This window comes from Populus trichocarpa, chromosome 17 (assembly GCF_000002775.5).
Source record: "Populus trichocarpa isolate Nisqually-1 chromosome 17, P.trichocarpa_v4.1, whole genome shotgun sequence".
Lineage (NCBI taxonomy): Eukaryota > Viridiplantae > Streptophyta > Magnoliopsida > Malpighiales > Salicaceae > Populus > Populus trichocarpa.
Genome location: NC_037301.2, coordinates 4,501,786 through 4,517,902, shown reverse-complemented (window position 1 = coordinate 4,517,902; position 16,117 = coordinate 4,501,786). Strand labels below are relative to the sequence as shown.

Sequence of the window (16,117 nt, the reverse complement as noted above, 5' to 3'; positions counted from 1 at the left end):
AAAATCTTTCACTAATTTTTAAAAAATAACAAATATTCAAAGGCATGCCTATAAAGACAATGTTTTTGTTCATGGATAAATGTAAACTTTTATGATGTAACTATATTCTCCCTTTCTTTAGTTGGTTAAAGTCTTTTAACCATGTATCTTTATAAGAATTTGGGTGGCAAATGGTGATACAAAAAAAAGGTGCAACCTCAGTCTATAAAAGTTGCATATATCGCCCACACCGAGGCTTGTGCTACCTTGGTTTGGGCTATCATGTATAACCTTGGTGAACCAAGCTACCATATAGCTTGGTTGGACTGATTTCTTTAGCCCAACCAAGCCATCATATAACTCAATTAGGTTGATTTGCAGAGCCTAACAAGCTTATCACCATTTCTCTCTCTCCTTCATTTCAAAGGCATGCTCTAGATTTTTTTTAAGGAGAATATATATTCTTAGGTTTAACCAGAGAGAAGGAGGAATTTTTTTCATTTGAACAACACTAAAAAACACTTCAGCTATCTCTCGATCTATTTTTTTACAATATATTTTCCTAATAAAACCCTAAACTAACTTACACATCATAGGGTTATTTGGAAGGTAACATCCATTGTCCAACCTTTATTTTATATGTGAAGAAAGCCCAAGTCTAATGAAGTTTTCTCAACTTTATCATAAATATATTAATTTACACTATTAAAATGAGGAAAATTTTAGAGTCATGTGGGAACTGTTAGAAAATTTATTAAAGAACATGATTAATAGGCATAATTGAAGTCAAAATAAAAATGGGATCTACTCATTTTTCAAGTTAAAAATTATTGGAATTTAATCTTCAATATAAGCTCTTTAACATAGAACATTAACATGATTTAAATAAATTATGGGTAATTGAGAAACTTATCTTAAATAACTCTTAATTGGTATGTTTTGGTGAAACTTAAAACTCTCTAAAAGAACTATATCCTACATAGGAAAAGTAACAAAACTTTCTTGGTGTTTATAAAATAGAAAGTTAAAATTAAGCCCAAATGGCACCCAAGCTTTTAAAGGGGAGAGGTTTTAAATAAAGTATGTTTTGAGCTTAAATCCACACATACACATGTATGTAGGCTCGACCTAGCTTGTGTTTGGGTTTCGAGCCCGGTCTAAGCCTAGGTTTAAGTTTATTATAAAATAATATTTTAGGCCATAAAAGATTATTTTTTGCCAACTAAAATTTAGAATTAGACCTGGTTTATGAAGAATTATTTCTTCTAGCCTATAGGCTTGTTCGGTTCATGAAAGGAAAAATCTTAGTAGTTTTTTCAAAACTTTTTCAAGGTTACATGAACATATGTTTTAACTCAAAAGTCACATGATTTAAATTAAAAAAATGATCATGTTTAATTATGGTTTATTATGGTCAATCAAAGCTATTAGTGGGGGATGTTCATAATCTTTTGGCCTCTAAAATTCTCTTCAAAAGAAGCTAACGAAGAGTATTTGGGTTGGTTAGTTTTGTAGAATTTGACATTCTTCTTCACCTTATTTTCCAGCATTGTTTTTTGGTTTTAAACCTTTTTTTCTCTTAAAATTTATCATAATCTAGAGCTTAGATTTAGTCTTTGTAGATGGATCATTAAACAATATTTCATTGGTTTATTGGACCTTGTTTAAGAGTGAACTTAAACAAGGTGGTATTGTTTAAATTGTGGGAGACTTATTGAAAAAAGCCCCATTACATCAAGTAAAGAGCAATATAGACTTAAGAAAAAAAGATTGATATTTGACAACAACAACGCTTGAATCAATTTTACAGTACTTTAATAAGTAAGTACTCTTTTAGTTCTTATTTAATTTAATATATTAGAATGCATGTTAGGATTGTGATTATACTATTCATGCAAGATTATATATATGTTTAGTAGCATGCTAGTCTTTTTGTTATGATAACAAATTTACCATGACAGAATAAATTGCATGATTATAAACTAAATAATCAAGTTTGGTGCTTCTGATCAAATGACCCGGATCATGAGTTTTATAATCTAACACGAGTTGACATCATTTTTTCACTTATTTTATTTTTTGATCTCATTACTTAACAATGATTTTTTTTTTTTACAAAATAGGCTTCATGTTTTTTTTTTTTTTCATTTCTATTAGGTTATCTTGATCTCACTATCTGACCCATGAGTTTGGCAGTTTAACTTAGGTAGGCTCACACTTTTTTTTAGCTTTTAATTACTCTTTCTTCTTTTGAATCCTTTTGTATAGTTGATTTTTTTTTTAATTTCATCATTCAATATTTAGTTTGATAAGAATTGGGCTCTGGGATTTTGCCATATTTAGCATTTTTGGTCAAATGACCTAGGTCATGAGTTTTATGAGCTAATGATGGTTTTTTAAAAATTAGGTTTCGTAATTTTCTTCATTTTACTTTCTATCAAGTTACTCAATCTCATAACTTGATTTGTGGGTTTGGTGGGTTTACCCGAGTGAGTTTGAGCTCTTTTTTTTTTTTTTGCTTATAATTGCTAATGTTTTTTTTTTTTTTATCTTTTTGTATGCTTAATTTTTTTTTATTTCATCTTTCAATATTTGGTTAACTGAAAATTATTTTTCAAGGTTTTTCAAATTTAGCACTTTTGGTCAAATGACTCGGGTCACTAGCTTAATAGGTTAACACGAGTTGACATCATTTTTTTGGTTGAAAAATGAACTTCTTGATTGAATCTGGGTTTAAAATTTCATGGGTTACGATTTTGAAAAATTAAATTAGGGTTGCCTTTTTAATGTTTATAAAATTAATTAAACTTATTAAACCCACCCGACTTAATGACCTGAATCTCGAATTTCTTTAACTTGTTTAGAAATCCTAACGTTGCCTTAACTTTATTCTTCTTACATCTGAAATCATTTGGCTTAGCTCACGACGTTGCTCCAACCATTGATATACATTTACTCGAGCCACTTTTTTTAATTTGTTTTTGCTTTCAGCCTTCGATATTTTTTTCATTATAATTTAGTTTTTTTTCGATGTGGGTTCCATGATTTTATCATAATCTCACACTTCAAATCATGGGTTTCATAAGTTAACCATTGTTGGCCTATGTCGATTTAATGTGTTGCTCTCTCAATATTTTTTTTTTGAAAAAATATGTTTTTCATTATATTATCATTTAAGTATTTTAAAAGTGTTTTCGATTATTATACAACAAGATTTTGACTTTCTAATGTTTTTAGTCTAAAAAAATGAATCGACCTAAGACATAGTAAGAACTAAAAAGCTAGTTCAATGTAATATTATTCACAATCACTATTAAGCATCCAAAACATCAAAACAACACAATTTAACCAAACAATCAAGATGAACTTTCAAAATTTACTAAACTAACAATTCGATCAATTCTAACAAAATTCATAACTATGTTAAACTCCCTTAATTTATTTTTCAAGCATGTCACTTTCATATAAAAAACACAACACATGGTTCAATTCAACAATTTTGCATATAATTTGAACATTTTTCAACTCCTATATATTGATGGCCACTAATCAAGCTAAGAATCCAAGTTTTTCTTTTAATCTTACTTCCTCACATCTCTTGTCTTTATTAGTTACACTGATTAACCCTTAACTTTATTTTTATTAACATTTTCACATTAATATTTTCAAAATCTCATAACCACACTTTCCAATAACATATATACACAACATGTATTTCATAAATCCAACTAAAAACCTTACCTTAAATACAATCACTTAAACCCTCACATTACATTAACATTCAATATCTTATAATTTAAGCAAAGTATTCATTTCTCTCTCAACCCCATGGTCAACCATTTGACAAGCATTATGCCCAAGTTTTATTTCAGTTTTTTTTCTTTGAATTCACCTTTAATATCACTCAATTCATGCCAATTTAATCACATTTAAAACTATCAACACTTTCCCCAAATTGTTTTATAAACCCTAGATGTTGAAATTAGGGATTTCTTTCCTCACCCACAACCAAACTTAAAAAAATGAATTTAATTGGAAGAAAATCCTTTACCTTAGCTAAAATGACTCAAATGAATGAGTTTTTGCAATCAATTCTAAGTATCATCACCTTCTCTTAAAAAATTCAATCTTTCTCTCACTAAAAGGCACCCTCCCAACCTCTCTAAAATATCTAATTTGGAGAGAAATATGAGAGAATTAAGAAAAGAGAGAAGGATTTTGGCGTTCTCTCCTTCCTTATAGTTGACATGTTTTTCTTATAGAGAGGAAGGATGACTTTATAGTTGACAGGTTAACACAGGATTTACACCGACAATCAGTATTTTAACACACAAATTTATACTTCATTTCATCTAGGATCTTCAGCTAAATAACCAAGGACTTTCATTACTTGTCAAAAAAAAATTCTTTTAATTTTTTATTATTTCTCAATTAGGGATTTACACGATTTATCTGGGATAGACATTTCATGTATTAATTTATTGTTTTATTTTGTCTGAGATTTAAGCTAATTTATTGGGGATTTCACCCCTAAACATAAAAGGTTTTCTTTTAATTTATTGTTCTTCAGTTGAGGATTACTATATTTAATAATGGTTTACGATTTTGGACCGAGGGTATAAGTTTTTTATTTCGCCTTTCATTGAAATGTTATTTTTTCTTTTATTTTGTTTGTATTTCATATTTGATCTTTGTTCTTTTGATTTTTTTTATTTCTGTTTTAATTTCTTTTGTAAAATATAAGATTTATTTCAATTTCACCCTTAAATTAAACAATGTTATTTTTCCTCTTATTTTTTTTGTTTGACATTTGGTCTTTATTTTTTTAGATTCATATTTTTGTTTTGGGATGTTTTGTCAAATTGATATTTTTTTTTCAATTTTATCCTCCAACCTTAGATTGATTGAGAATTGAGATTTGTGATTTTTTTTATTAGATTACATTAGATTCATGATTCAAGTCATAAGTTTGAAAAGTTAACCTGGGTGATATTAACCTTTTTTTTATTATTTTTTTTCAATTTTATTTTTTAACACTTTAGATTTGTGAAGTTGTTATTCATATTTTTTTAGTTTTATTTCTATAAAGTTATTCTAGTCTTTTAAATTTTGGTCAAGAGTTTACTCTATGGTTTTTTTTTTTTTTTTTTGCATTTGATCTTTTAAAAATTAGCTTTTTTCTTTTTTTTTTCTATTTTTCTTCCTGCAACGCTCGATTGGATTGAAATGTAGCTTCTTAACATTCTTTACTAAAAAAAAAAAAAACCAAGAGATGCATTATGAGATATATATATATATATATATATATATATATATATATATATATATTTAAAACAGTCCCTCCATCGGGAAATTACTAGATCTTTTGGAACAAGGAAAGTGGTTAACTGAGAAATTACTTGTAAATAAAGGATTTAAATTCAAACCAAGCTCACACGTAAATCAAAGAAACACTACAATCTACATCTGCTCTGCTCTCTTAAGCCATCACTGGACTTCGTCCTTTTTCTTCTTCCGCATTTCTCTTATAATAATTATAAATAATTAAAAAAAAACCATCTGATCTGCAATTATCCTTTCAATCCAATCGATGAGGAGGTAAATTACATACACATCAAACAGACCTCAATCGCTCAATCAATTTTTTTTTTTTAATTTTAACTTAATTCTGAATTTAAATATGCAAGAAGATTAGGGCACCAAAGGCAGCACGGGAAGCAAGGAGGAGGAGGAGGATTATTAGCCAAACTATCGATTGCAGTCCTTTTTCTCTTGATCTGCTCTCTTTCTTTACTCTCCGCTCCATTTACTCCTAACACTAACGGATCCACCGCATCATCTCAGGTTCCTTCCTTACATCATTTTTCTATTTATTTTGGATACTTAATTCTGAGCTTAATATGTTTATTTATTTTTTGGTATTTGATTTTTTTTTGAGGAGCAGATAAATGTAGAAGAGCTATGGAAAAGTGCGAATTCGGGTGGGTGGAAGCCGTCATCGGCTCCACGATCTAAGTGGCCACGTATGTGTTCTTCATTTTATCAAAATACCATTTTCTATAGTAATGATGTGAGTTTGTGTTGAAGAAATGTTTTTCTCTTTTATTTTGTGGCTGCAGCTCCTCCAAAGGAGACTAATGGGTATCTCCGTGTTCGTTGTAATGGCGGTTTGAATCAGCAAAGAAGCGCGGTTTGTAATCCGTTCTTGCATAGCTCTCTTAACTTCTTGTAGTAATGTTATATTTTCATACATATCTTCCAAGCATTTTTATTTTATTTTTATTGAAAATGTAAATTGGGTGCGTAAGCTTCTACTTCCATGGTTGTTCAGTGTATTGGGAAATGGAAGGAAAATATATTTTCTTTGATTACAAGAGGGAGAGAGTGTGTGTTTTTATGTATATATATAACTATGATAGATTTTTAAAAAATATACACGAGTAGAATGTAGCCAAGTTAGGTATTATATGATGGTGATACCTGGTGTAATGGATTTATTTTAAATGAATTAATATATACTATCTTGGATGTTATATAGATTTGTAATGCTGTTCTTGCTGCAAGAATCATGAACGCTACACTTGTTTTGCCTGAGTTGGATGCAAACTCCTTCTGGCATGATGACAGGTATGTGTTTTTAGTGCATCCATTCTTGAATTCATTTATATTGGGTAACTATTTGTTGCTTATTTCTAGCATTTTGGAAACATTTTGTGTTGAATCTGTTAAATGTGATCATTAAAGAAAGAATATTGAAGGGACCTGTTAGTGTTATTTTTTCGCTAGTTAATCTTGATTACTTTTTTTCCCCCTACTTTGGCATCTCCTTTGTAATTTGTATGGTCCTCTGCACTTGGGTTGACATTTCTTCCTTGCTTTGTAGTGTTGTAGTAATGACCTCTATGATGTTGAACATTTAAGATGCTGCGGCTTGAGCTTCTTCTAAAATGCCATCATTCTTATACCTTTTAACAGGACTCACAAAGTGATTTTTATGTTGATTCAATTTATCAACTATTTGAGACATATTACGTTGTTGAGTGTATAATTTTCGGAATTGTGATTGAATTGTTACATGTTATCTTTACCATGTACAGTGGATTTCATGGCCTCTATGATGTTGAGCATTTTATCCAGTCACTGAGATTTGATGTACAAATTGTGGAAAGAATTCCAGAAATTCATAAAAATGGGAAAACCAAGAAGATTAAAGCTTTTCAGGTAAATGTAGTAACATGTCATTCCGTTTCATCTGTGAAATTTTGTGCTTAGGCCATTTTAAGTCATTGGAAGGTCCTGAAAATATTAACATTTTTTTCATCCTTAATTTTCTCCCTTGCCTCAGCTGCGCCCCCCTAGAGATGCTCCTATTAGTTGGTATACAACTGATGCTCTGAAGAAAATGAAGGAACATGGAGCCATTTATCTAAGTCCATTTTCACATCGTTTAGCTGAAGAAATTGACAACCCTGAGTATCAACGGTTAAGGTGCAGGGTTAACTATCATGCTCTAAGATTTAAACCGCATATTATGAAGTTAAGCGAGTCAATAGTTGATAAACTACGCTCACAAGGTCACTTCATGGCAATACACCTCCGTTTTGAGATGGACATGCTGTCATTTGCTGGGTAAGCACTTAGCTATTTACTTTACAGTAGCTGTTGACATAATCAGTGCTGGCATGTATTTTTAGAAGGGACTGGCCTACATACACAAATTTCACTATCCTGTAATTTAAAGAGTATTTTCTCTTAGCAGTTATAGGGAAGATTTATAGGGGCATTAGTATTATTTTCTCCTAGTAAACAAGTGCATCTAGACATGCATGTGCTGTATTTTTAGTGAATTGTGGAGTGCACTCTGAAGATGATTTTTTCTGCTTACCAGATAACTGAACTTGGATACATGGATGAAAAAATTGAAGTGTGCAGATACCTGACAATTTTCCTGGAATTCTGTAACTGCTAATAGAAAGGACCTTCTGTAGTTTTCCTTTCAATTTGTGATTGTTTTCCATCGAAGTGGGCTTTTTGGTGTTTCTTGCGTTGACATATTTGTTTAGTCTGTGCCTGTGGATTTTTATGTGGCGATTCTAATCTTTCTTCATGAACTATTCTTACAACCCAGTCATGGTTTTGATCAACCAGCATCTACCCCCATGGTGTTTGTAGAGTTTTATACCTTTCGTGAGCCATTCTACTGATTTAGATATAGTTCTGTGTTCATCTACATGGAAACTCTACTTTTGTATATCTTAAAGATCTTTCCTTTTCACATTTTTAAGACTTTAACTGTCTGCTTTGGGTTGGGATTCATAGAATTAATTGGAAGACATTCCAAATATGAAAAACATAATGATGTCATTCTGAATTCTGATTACCCTGGATATGAATGATGTGCAGGTGCTTTGACATATTTACCCCTGCAGAACAAAAAATATTGAAAAAGTATCGGAAGGAAAATTTTGCTGATAAAACACTCATTTATAAAGAAAGAAGGGCCATTGGAAAATGTCCACTAACTCCAGAAGAGGTGATCTTTTGTTTGAATGTCCATGCATTTGTCTGTCAGTTGGTTATCAACTCTACCAGCATTGAACTTACTACCACATATGAAGAATTAATACTATTGTGATGCCTCTTACTTGCTGTAGGTTGGTCTTATCTTACGTGCTATGGGGTTCAACAATTCCACCAGGATATACCTAGCAGCTGGCGAACTGTTTGGTGGAGAGCGGTTTATGACACCATTTAGGGCCCTATTCCCTCGCCTTGAGAATCACAGTTCTGTTGATGCCAGTGAGGAGCTGGCTACGAACTCTCAGGGATTGATAGGATCTGCTGTGGATTACATGGTTTGTCTTCTTGCTGACATATTTATGCCAACTTATGATGGACCAAGCAACTTTGCCAACAATCTCCTGGGTCACCGTCTGTATTATGGCTTTCGAACAAATATTAGACCTGACAGGAAAGGCCTTGCCCCAGTTTTTATTGCTCGAGAGAACGGAAGGACAGCTGGTTTTGAAGAAGCTGTTAGGCATGTTATGCTCAAAACAAACTTTGGTGGCCCCCACAAACGGATCTCACCCGAGTCATTTTATACAAATTCTTGGCCGGAATGTTTTTGTCAAATGGAAACACAGAATCCTGCTCATAAATGCCCATCAGAGAATGTCATGCAAAATTTGCACAGCCAATTAGTGACTGAAAACATCGACATGGAACAACACAACCGATCAGATTCAACAGTATCCTTGGCAGAAAGATAGGAGTTGTCTTGTATATTTTTAGTAGTTATTTACTCTTTCCCCAGTACTGTACTACAAATTGGAGCTACGGGTCCAGCAACTATATTGAGTCTTTCAGGTAATTTTATATCTTGGATTATTATCTATCTGTTACTCGAAGTGTCGCAATTAATTGTTGTGCTTCATCTCATATCTTCTATCTATGAGATTACTTCTTGCATGAGAAAAGAGGGCGCTGATTCGTTTCATTTGAGTTTTTCATTCTTATTATCTTGTATATAGATGTCTCCCCTTTCATCCTATATTTCATGATCTCAGGATATCAGATGATAGCTGATTCTTGGCTCCACTCTTCCCAGAGATCAGCATACCAATCCATGTAAAATCTATTGGATGCTGCAGGTTCATGCTACTCAGGTTTAAATGACAATGATTCATTACAGGGAGGAAGAAGGCACTTATCTACAAATATACTAGTCAAGTACATGAATCTGATTGATTTTTGCAGCTTGTATTCATTTACACTTGCTATTACACTGCAAGACGTCGGATTCAATGTACAACATTTTTCTTGCTGTGAGTAATTACGGGCGATCTAGCCATAGCGAAATAAGTTTTCCTTGGATTTGCATATTTATTGTGTGAAAAACGATCTAGAGTTTCAAGTCCATGCAAGATAATCTCTTTTTTTTTTATACTTGTTAATTTAGTTTCCTTCCTAAACTAGAAATCAGATCTGACAACCCTTTGATCTACACGAATTTAATATCTTTTTTAAGTTTTTTCATTCTAGCTCTTGTAATTAGTTCATTTGATACCTCCAATGAGTTTTTAGCATGACTAAGCTTGGCAAGTCTTCAATATGCATGCTCTTGTAAACAAAAAGGTAATGAATGCTCAGTTCAGTAGTGAATTCAAGCTTAACATATCCTAAGCAATCTCTCTTACAAAAAGCATATTTTATATAAATATATATATATATATATATATATATATAAAAGATACACTCATTATAGCGTTACTAAGGTTTTGTTCATGTGATTATTTGCCTACAAAAAAGGGTGATGGGTAAATATTGAGGCTTGCCTAAACGGTGAAAAATGGATGCTCAGTTACACGCTCTTCAGTTTCCTTAATGAGCACGGTAAAAACAATAAACAGCATACAGATAGCCAACAACATATTTACCATCCTGTAAACGACAGCATCTCTATCATCCTGTAACTGACATTTCTGCATTTAATCGAAAGAATACTTGACCTACAGAAAACCGAATTCAGAAACATAGCTCTCTACCACCACCATGACAAATCTAAGAGACAAAGGAGCATCTCCTTATCAGTTACATGTTACCTTAAACCAGCATTTATTTACAATCACTAAATTCTCAAACAAAAACGAGGAAGGGCAAAAATTAAGTGTCTAAAAATAATTAGTGTGACGGTTGACCACGCAACTTGTTTGCGACATAGAGCAAATGACTGATGTTTGTTGGGGGGTAGTTCTGAAGTAGCTTGAGAATAGAAGTGAAATCCCCAGCTAGTAGACGCCTCCGAACGAGAATCAGCATTGCACAACATACCCTAAGCAAAGTTTCCTGCAAATGTAAAAGTGTTAATTTGTTGGATTTGACAATGTTCAAATCCCAAAATTTTGACCAAGTAACGGGACAGGGGAAATGATGCACATTGTGTTCCACTACATAATTGGTCAAAATAAACATTCAAGCAAGTTGTTCCACTAACGTACATTCAACATCTAACATATGCAATACCACTGCTTCTAATTAACCATCTCAGCCGGACGTCATCGTATAAACTGGTCATGACACACCATAGTTTTAGTCAAGGCTCTGCAATCAATGATGAATTTCCACATCTCTCGCTTATGTCTTGTAATAACAAACCTCTTCAACATTTATAGTCTTTAGAATCATTGTAGTCCAATATTGGAGTCTAGGCTTGTAGCCAAAAGGCGGAACCATAATGGTACCATTGTTCTAGAAGTATGCCATCCTACAGCATTTTCAGTCTTTCATCGCCACAACAATTTCAGCACAATTTGAATGTACCACACAAGGCCCTGAGCTATTCCAGCTATGGATATAAAAATGTTCCTCAAAGTACTCGACTGGATTATGATATAACGAGGAACCCTAAGGGAAGATAGAGGTCTAGAGAGCTTGCTCCTTCAAACCTACAATTTGGTCCTTAGGAGGTGGCATTCTTGTTCTATTTATTAAAAACCACATTCAAAGAAAAGAATAGAGAGGAAATGAATTTTACCTGAGGACCCTCAGGGTCACTTAGAAGTGTGTCCCAAATGTGAATACTATCTGCGAAATTGAACTCCTGAGTCAAGAGGAGAGTAATCCACCGAAATGAATAAAACTGGGGGTTGACCTGTTATTTATTTTTTAAAAGAAAAAAGAAGCAAGCAAATTTCAGAAGAATGACTTGTCCAAAAAATAGAGCCTGCAGTGAAATGCCTCATAACTAATCTATAGTAAAAAAAAAATGTTGCTTAATGTTTAAATTTATGAAACCTGATGCGAGTTATAAGCACAAACCCAACTTCTACCATTTCAAAAGGCTGCCTGGAACCCATGTCACTTGTTTTCATTCTTATATATCAAACTATTGTTTCATATTTCTAGTAGAATACAAAATCCATATGTGACAAACCATGCCTTGGTACATTGCAACTGAAATATAAATACGTAACTTTGTGATAGTGTCTTACTTTGGTTGTGACCTCAAGATGACGCCAAAGTTCTTCATCATGCTCCTTCAAAAGATGCGACAATCTTGTAATAGTTGAACGAATTCCCACAACACTGTTGTCAAGTTGCTGACAGAAATGATCCCGGAATCCACTCAATAACTCGACAAAGCAGAAAAATGTGTCTGCTTCTGCACAGGCCTGCATAACTTAAATAAAAGAAATGATAAATAAAATGAAACCCGAAAAGGATAATTGAAACAAGACATTAACACCAAATCACAGGATCAATGATGACAGTGGATGAGATGCATGCTCCCACAATTATTGCTATGCAACTGTCTTCTAAAAATTCATTGGTGGATCAAGATTATGCCACTGCATAGAGATGAAAGTGTACATAGAATTGATGAAAGTGTTATTGATGTATTATATTATGCATCTCCAAATAACACTGGCATTTCATGTATTAAATCATGGAGACTTTCTATCATTCACCATTTCCACTGAAGTGTACATAGAATTGGATAATGAAATATTATTCTAACAAAAAAGAAAGCAATGGCACGCACTTACCTCCATTTCTTCATCAGGGTCATTTTTGAATACGTAAAATAGAGGTGCCAAAATTTCATTCATCCCTTGAACATATCGTATTCCCGGATTTAACTTTGCAAATACAATCAGTATGTTTCTCAAAGCCTCCTGAACATTATAGGCATGAATAGGTTGGCACAACTGCATTTAAGTTAATACCAAATATCAGGAAGAAAAGCAAAGAAAAAAAAAACAAGAGCACACCTGATTGGATTTTGCAAATGATGAGTCCCCAGAAAAGAAGTGCATGTCCGGGTGAGTGCGTTTCACATCTCGATCAATCTGCTCTATAATCTCTGAGTCCTACAAAATGCCAAGGTTGGAGATGCATATGTTAGACATATGGTGCAAATATTAGTATATTGTTTCGCAAAAGCACATGGTGTTGAAATATCACTTCAAGCAGACAAAAATATCATGGAAATAGGCAACGAGCTATTATCCTGATGCATATCAGGTCATACGCACACACTTCATACTTGCAAAACCAAACCATATCAACAAGGGGCATTCTCTATATGTGAACACTAGCTGTCATGATGTGGAACGGTACTAAATCATATTCCCAGGACATCTCAAAGAATAACAGGCAAGGCATCATTTACTTTACTTTCGTATTTGTTTTAACATTTTTTTTGTTCAAAGTTCAAAACAAAGACCTTTCGAGTACAAACCCAATACTTCCACTTATTTCATTTTCCCTTCTCAAAGTTCCTGAAAAAGGCTCCATACTTATGCAGATTCTTTAACAGAACTGCACCAGCTAATCCATGAGAAAAGTTACAATAACTAATCCAATAAAGGCACAATAGAACAGAAAATATCCAATGTCTAAAGCATTTGTGCCATGAAGCAGTTGGTTCCATACCTGAAAGAATTTATTCCAAATGCTGCTCTTCCCAAGGCTCAAAGGATGCTCCCCATGAGTTATCTTTGATCTTGAGAGCACATAACGGCTTTCAGATTTTGCATCATCATTGTCAAAACCCATCATTTTCTCCAACCTCCTTGTTATTTCTGACTAACTAGCCACAAAAAAATTCAGAATACCAGAACCTTTGACAAGAATTAGAACATTAAACTGAAGGCAGCAGCACATCCTTACTCTGAAAAAAGACTTCACCGGTCCATTAGCTCACAATCTTACTTATAACAACCTAAGTTAATCTAGATCAATTCATGAAAACATACATCTAGGATGGAATTTAACTTATTTTTGCAACCTCTTCACAATGTTAACAATTTCCAATGCTGTCAAAGTTGTGAGAACTTTCCAAAAATCCATTATATAAGAATGCTAACACCATAAAAAAACATGAATAAAAAACCAGCAACAGATTGGATAACAAACACACCACAGTATGTTTTATAACCTTTATGATCGTTTTATTTCCCCAATAAATGATTGACCAAATAAGGCATTAAAATTTCTGCTATTTGACTTACAGGATTCATCAAAAGCTCTTCTTTAAATCGCTTGTACTGAGATCTCTTCTTAGCCAATTCAGACGACCAAAGCGAACGATCAGGTGGTAAATACCCCAACAAGAGCTGCCATACACAATCAGTAAGCTTAAATTCAGACTTAGCCCATTAACCCAAATCAACATGCAAGACACTCGCTCCATTCAACAAGAGGAACGAGAGTATGTTACTTCAACAGCCCCTCAGCATAAAAAAATCACTTCCACTTCTGATGATGCATTGGGGACAAGTAGATGTCAGTTCAGTAGATCAACGCTTTCAAGGACTCCTAAGTGATTTGTCACTCTGTGCCCTTCGCCAGACCCTTTTTTTTGGTAGGGAAGACCCGCTTTGCTTCATTCCAATGAATGACCTAGATCTTTTGCTTCGAACCTATCTCGAGCCTTTTGACTCAAGCAGAGAGAAAGTTCGAACAGTCTGCTAGTTTCTTTGATCTTACTCGGTCTTCCTTTTCTATTTGCTTCCCCTAGTTCGACCTATCCAGAAAAATTGTCGGCCTACGAATGTGGTTTCGACCCTTTCGGTGATGCCAGAAGTCAAAAAAAAGAATCTCTAGCGAAGCTGTCAACTCAACCTAAAGAAAGCGATCAGCTAGTCTAATCTATTCTCTGCTTTCGAGCAGTGAATTCCGGCCAGGAATTTTTCCCCACCATCATGAGAAGTAGCGGATGATGCCCATCAGTCTCGGATCAGCGAAAACTGGATCACTAAGAATGAAATCCAGGAGACCCAAAATCTCTACATTTCTAAATTTACAAACCCAACTAATCATAAGCTTGAAATACCAAAATTTCAAGATTGACCCATTACTCAAGACACTACATTTATCTCATAACTACTCGAAGAGAATTAAAATCCAGTTTTCTTGAAAACGAAAAATCTCTAATTTCTTTCAATTCTCTCAACAACCAAATTTTTTTTATTTAATTTAAATTACCTTCCAAACCGTGGAACGAATACCAACACCATCAGGTATCCCTTGAGAAGCTATCCTCCTTAATTCCCCCATATTTATCACCTTCCTTGATAACTACATCAGCAAAACAACGCAGCTTTAAATAGAAACTCAAAAATTTTAAAGGGGAGGGGAGGAAGGAAGAAAAACTTGAACTAACCTCGGTCAAAAGAAGAGCCTGATTTGAAATATCCTCCGCAGAGCTCTCAGTATTATCAGCTTTTCGATTATCTATTTTATTATTACTAATAGAATTATTACTATTATTATTACTGATGTTGTCGTTAACGATGCTGCTTTTTGAGTGCTTATCTTCTTTAATGTCAGGTTTTCGCGGATGATAATTATGATGATGACGAGGCGGATGCTGTTGTTCGTCTCTGGTGGCGGCAGGAGGTAGCGGTGGATCGATTGGAGGTGAGGCGGAGGTGGATGAGTGGTGGTCGAAGTGATTGGTGTCGGAGTAGGAGAACGAGGTGGTGGTGGTGGTGGAGGAGGAGGACCAGAGAGAGCTGTTGAGCCAATCTGGTACCTTTTTCTTCACCATTTTTATTCCAAAGGGGGAGTTTTTTTAGAGTTTTCTTTAATTTTTAATCTTTAGATCGATTGTAGTTTCTTCTTTTCCATTCGAGGAAGGAAGGGAGGAAGGAAGGAAGAGGGTGAAACGGGTGGTTCTTGAGTGACAGAGGGCTTAGGGGAAGACTCGTGAAGGAGCCATCGGACAAGACCAGTTAGCTTCATGCTATTTTTTCTTTAGGTTGATAAAATGAAGGGATAAATAACTACAAATCAGACCCCAATCTATAATGGATTTCACAATTCAGTTATGGAACTTTTTTGGAAAAAGCCTTGCCCTAATATAAGCTGGGGTCTGATTTATAGTTTTCTAAGAGAAGACAATGGAATCAATTTTGATTTAGATCATTATATTATATTTATATAAAACACTATGGCACACTGTGTATTGTTTTAATAATTCATTTTGTGTTCAAAGTTTTTTTTTTTTTTGGGTGATTTAATTCTAATTGAAATTCAATTGTTTTTAATTTCTTAGGCAAGGTTGGAATTGGAAAAAGAAGGACCAAAATAAAAGGACATCAAACATGGGTGGCATGCCAAAGATTTTATT

The 16,117-nt window shown here is 33.6% G+C and overlaps 2 protein-coding genes across 4 annotated transcripts; one reads left to right on the top strand and one right to left on the bottom strand.

Annotated features, from left to right (window-relative positions):
• The first annotated feature begins 5,350 nt into the window (after positions 1–5,350).
• LOC18107076 (O-fucosyltransferase 1) lies at positions 5,351–9,923 on the top strand. 3 transcript variants are annotated; one of them, XM_024589421.2, is made up of 10 exons: positions 5,351–5,577; positions 5,667–5,823; positions 5,924–6,002; positions 6,099–6,169; positions 6,518–6,606; positions 7,077–7,200; positions 7,325–7,608; positions 8,383–8,512; positions 8,634–9,348; positions 9,549–9,923. In XM_024589421.2, the coding sequence occupies exons 1-9, from the start codon at positions 5,570–5,572 to the stop codon at positions 9,249–9,251; spliced, it is 1,560 nt and encodes a 519-aa protein (XP_024445189.2). In that variant the 5' UTR covers positions 5,351–5,569; the 3' UTR covers positions 9,252–9,348; positions 9,549–9,923. The 3 variants fall into 3 exon arrangements, with proteins under 3 accessions (XP_024445189.2, XP_024445190.2, XP_006373066.2); XM_006373004.3 differs by having other exon boundaries at positions 5,352–5,577; positions 5,670–5,823; XM_024589422.2 differs by lacking the exon at positions 9,549–9,923 and having other exon boundaries at positions 8,634–9,458.
• Positions 9,924–10,441: 518 nt separating this feature from the next.
• Positions 10,442–15,738, bottom strand: LOC18107075 (uncharacterized). The gene is made up of 9 exons (XM_024589468.2): positions 15,149–15,738; positions 14,971–15,063; positions 13,995–14,099; positions 13,417–13,569; positions 12,753–12,851; positions 12,528–12,656; positions 11,973–12,152; positions 11,516–11,632; positions 10,442–10,827 (listed from the first exon to the last, which is right to left on the bottom strand). Exons 1-9 carry the CDS (start codon positions 15,533–15,535, stop codon positions 10,663–10,665), a joined length of 1,428 nt encoding a protein of 475 aa, XP_024445236.1. The 5' UTR covers positions 15,536–15,738; the 3' UTR covers positions 10,442–10,662.
• Positions 15,739–16,117: the final 379 nt, after the last annotated feature.

What these genes read in the sequence shown, in the direction of transcription:
- LOC18107076 (XM_024589421.2), top strand. An exon ending in TCCACGATCTAAGTGGCCAC is followed by an intron (nt 6,003 to 6,098) that starts GTATGTGTTCTT and finishes TTGTGGCTGCAG; the next exon opens with CTCCTCCAAAGGAGACTAAT. An exon ending in GTCCACTAACTCCAGAAGAG is followed by an intron (nt 8,513 to 8,633) that starts GTGATCTTTTGT and finishes TACTTGCTGTAG; the next exon opens with GTTGGTCTTATCTTACGTGC.
- LOC18107075 (XM_024589468.2), bottom strand. Translation starts at nt 15,535, where the DNA reads ATGGTGAAGAAAAAGGTACCAGATTGGCTCAACAGCTCTCTCTGGTCC. An exon ending in AGGCTCTTCTTTTGACCGAG is followed by an intron (nt 15,064 to 15,148) that starts GTTAGTTCAAGT and finishes TTGCTGATGTAG; the next exon opens with TTATCAAGGAAGGTGATAAA. An exon ending in GTGACCCTGAGGGTCCTCAG is followed by an intron (nt 10,828 to 11,515) that starts GTAAAATTCATT and finishes TTACATTTGCAG; the next exon opens with GAAACTTTGCTTAGGGTATG.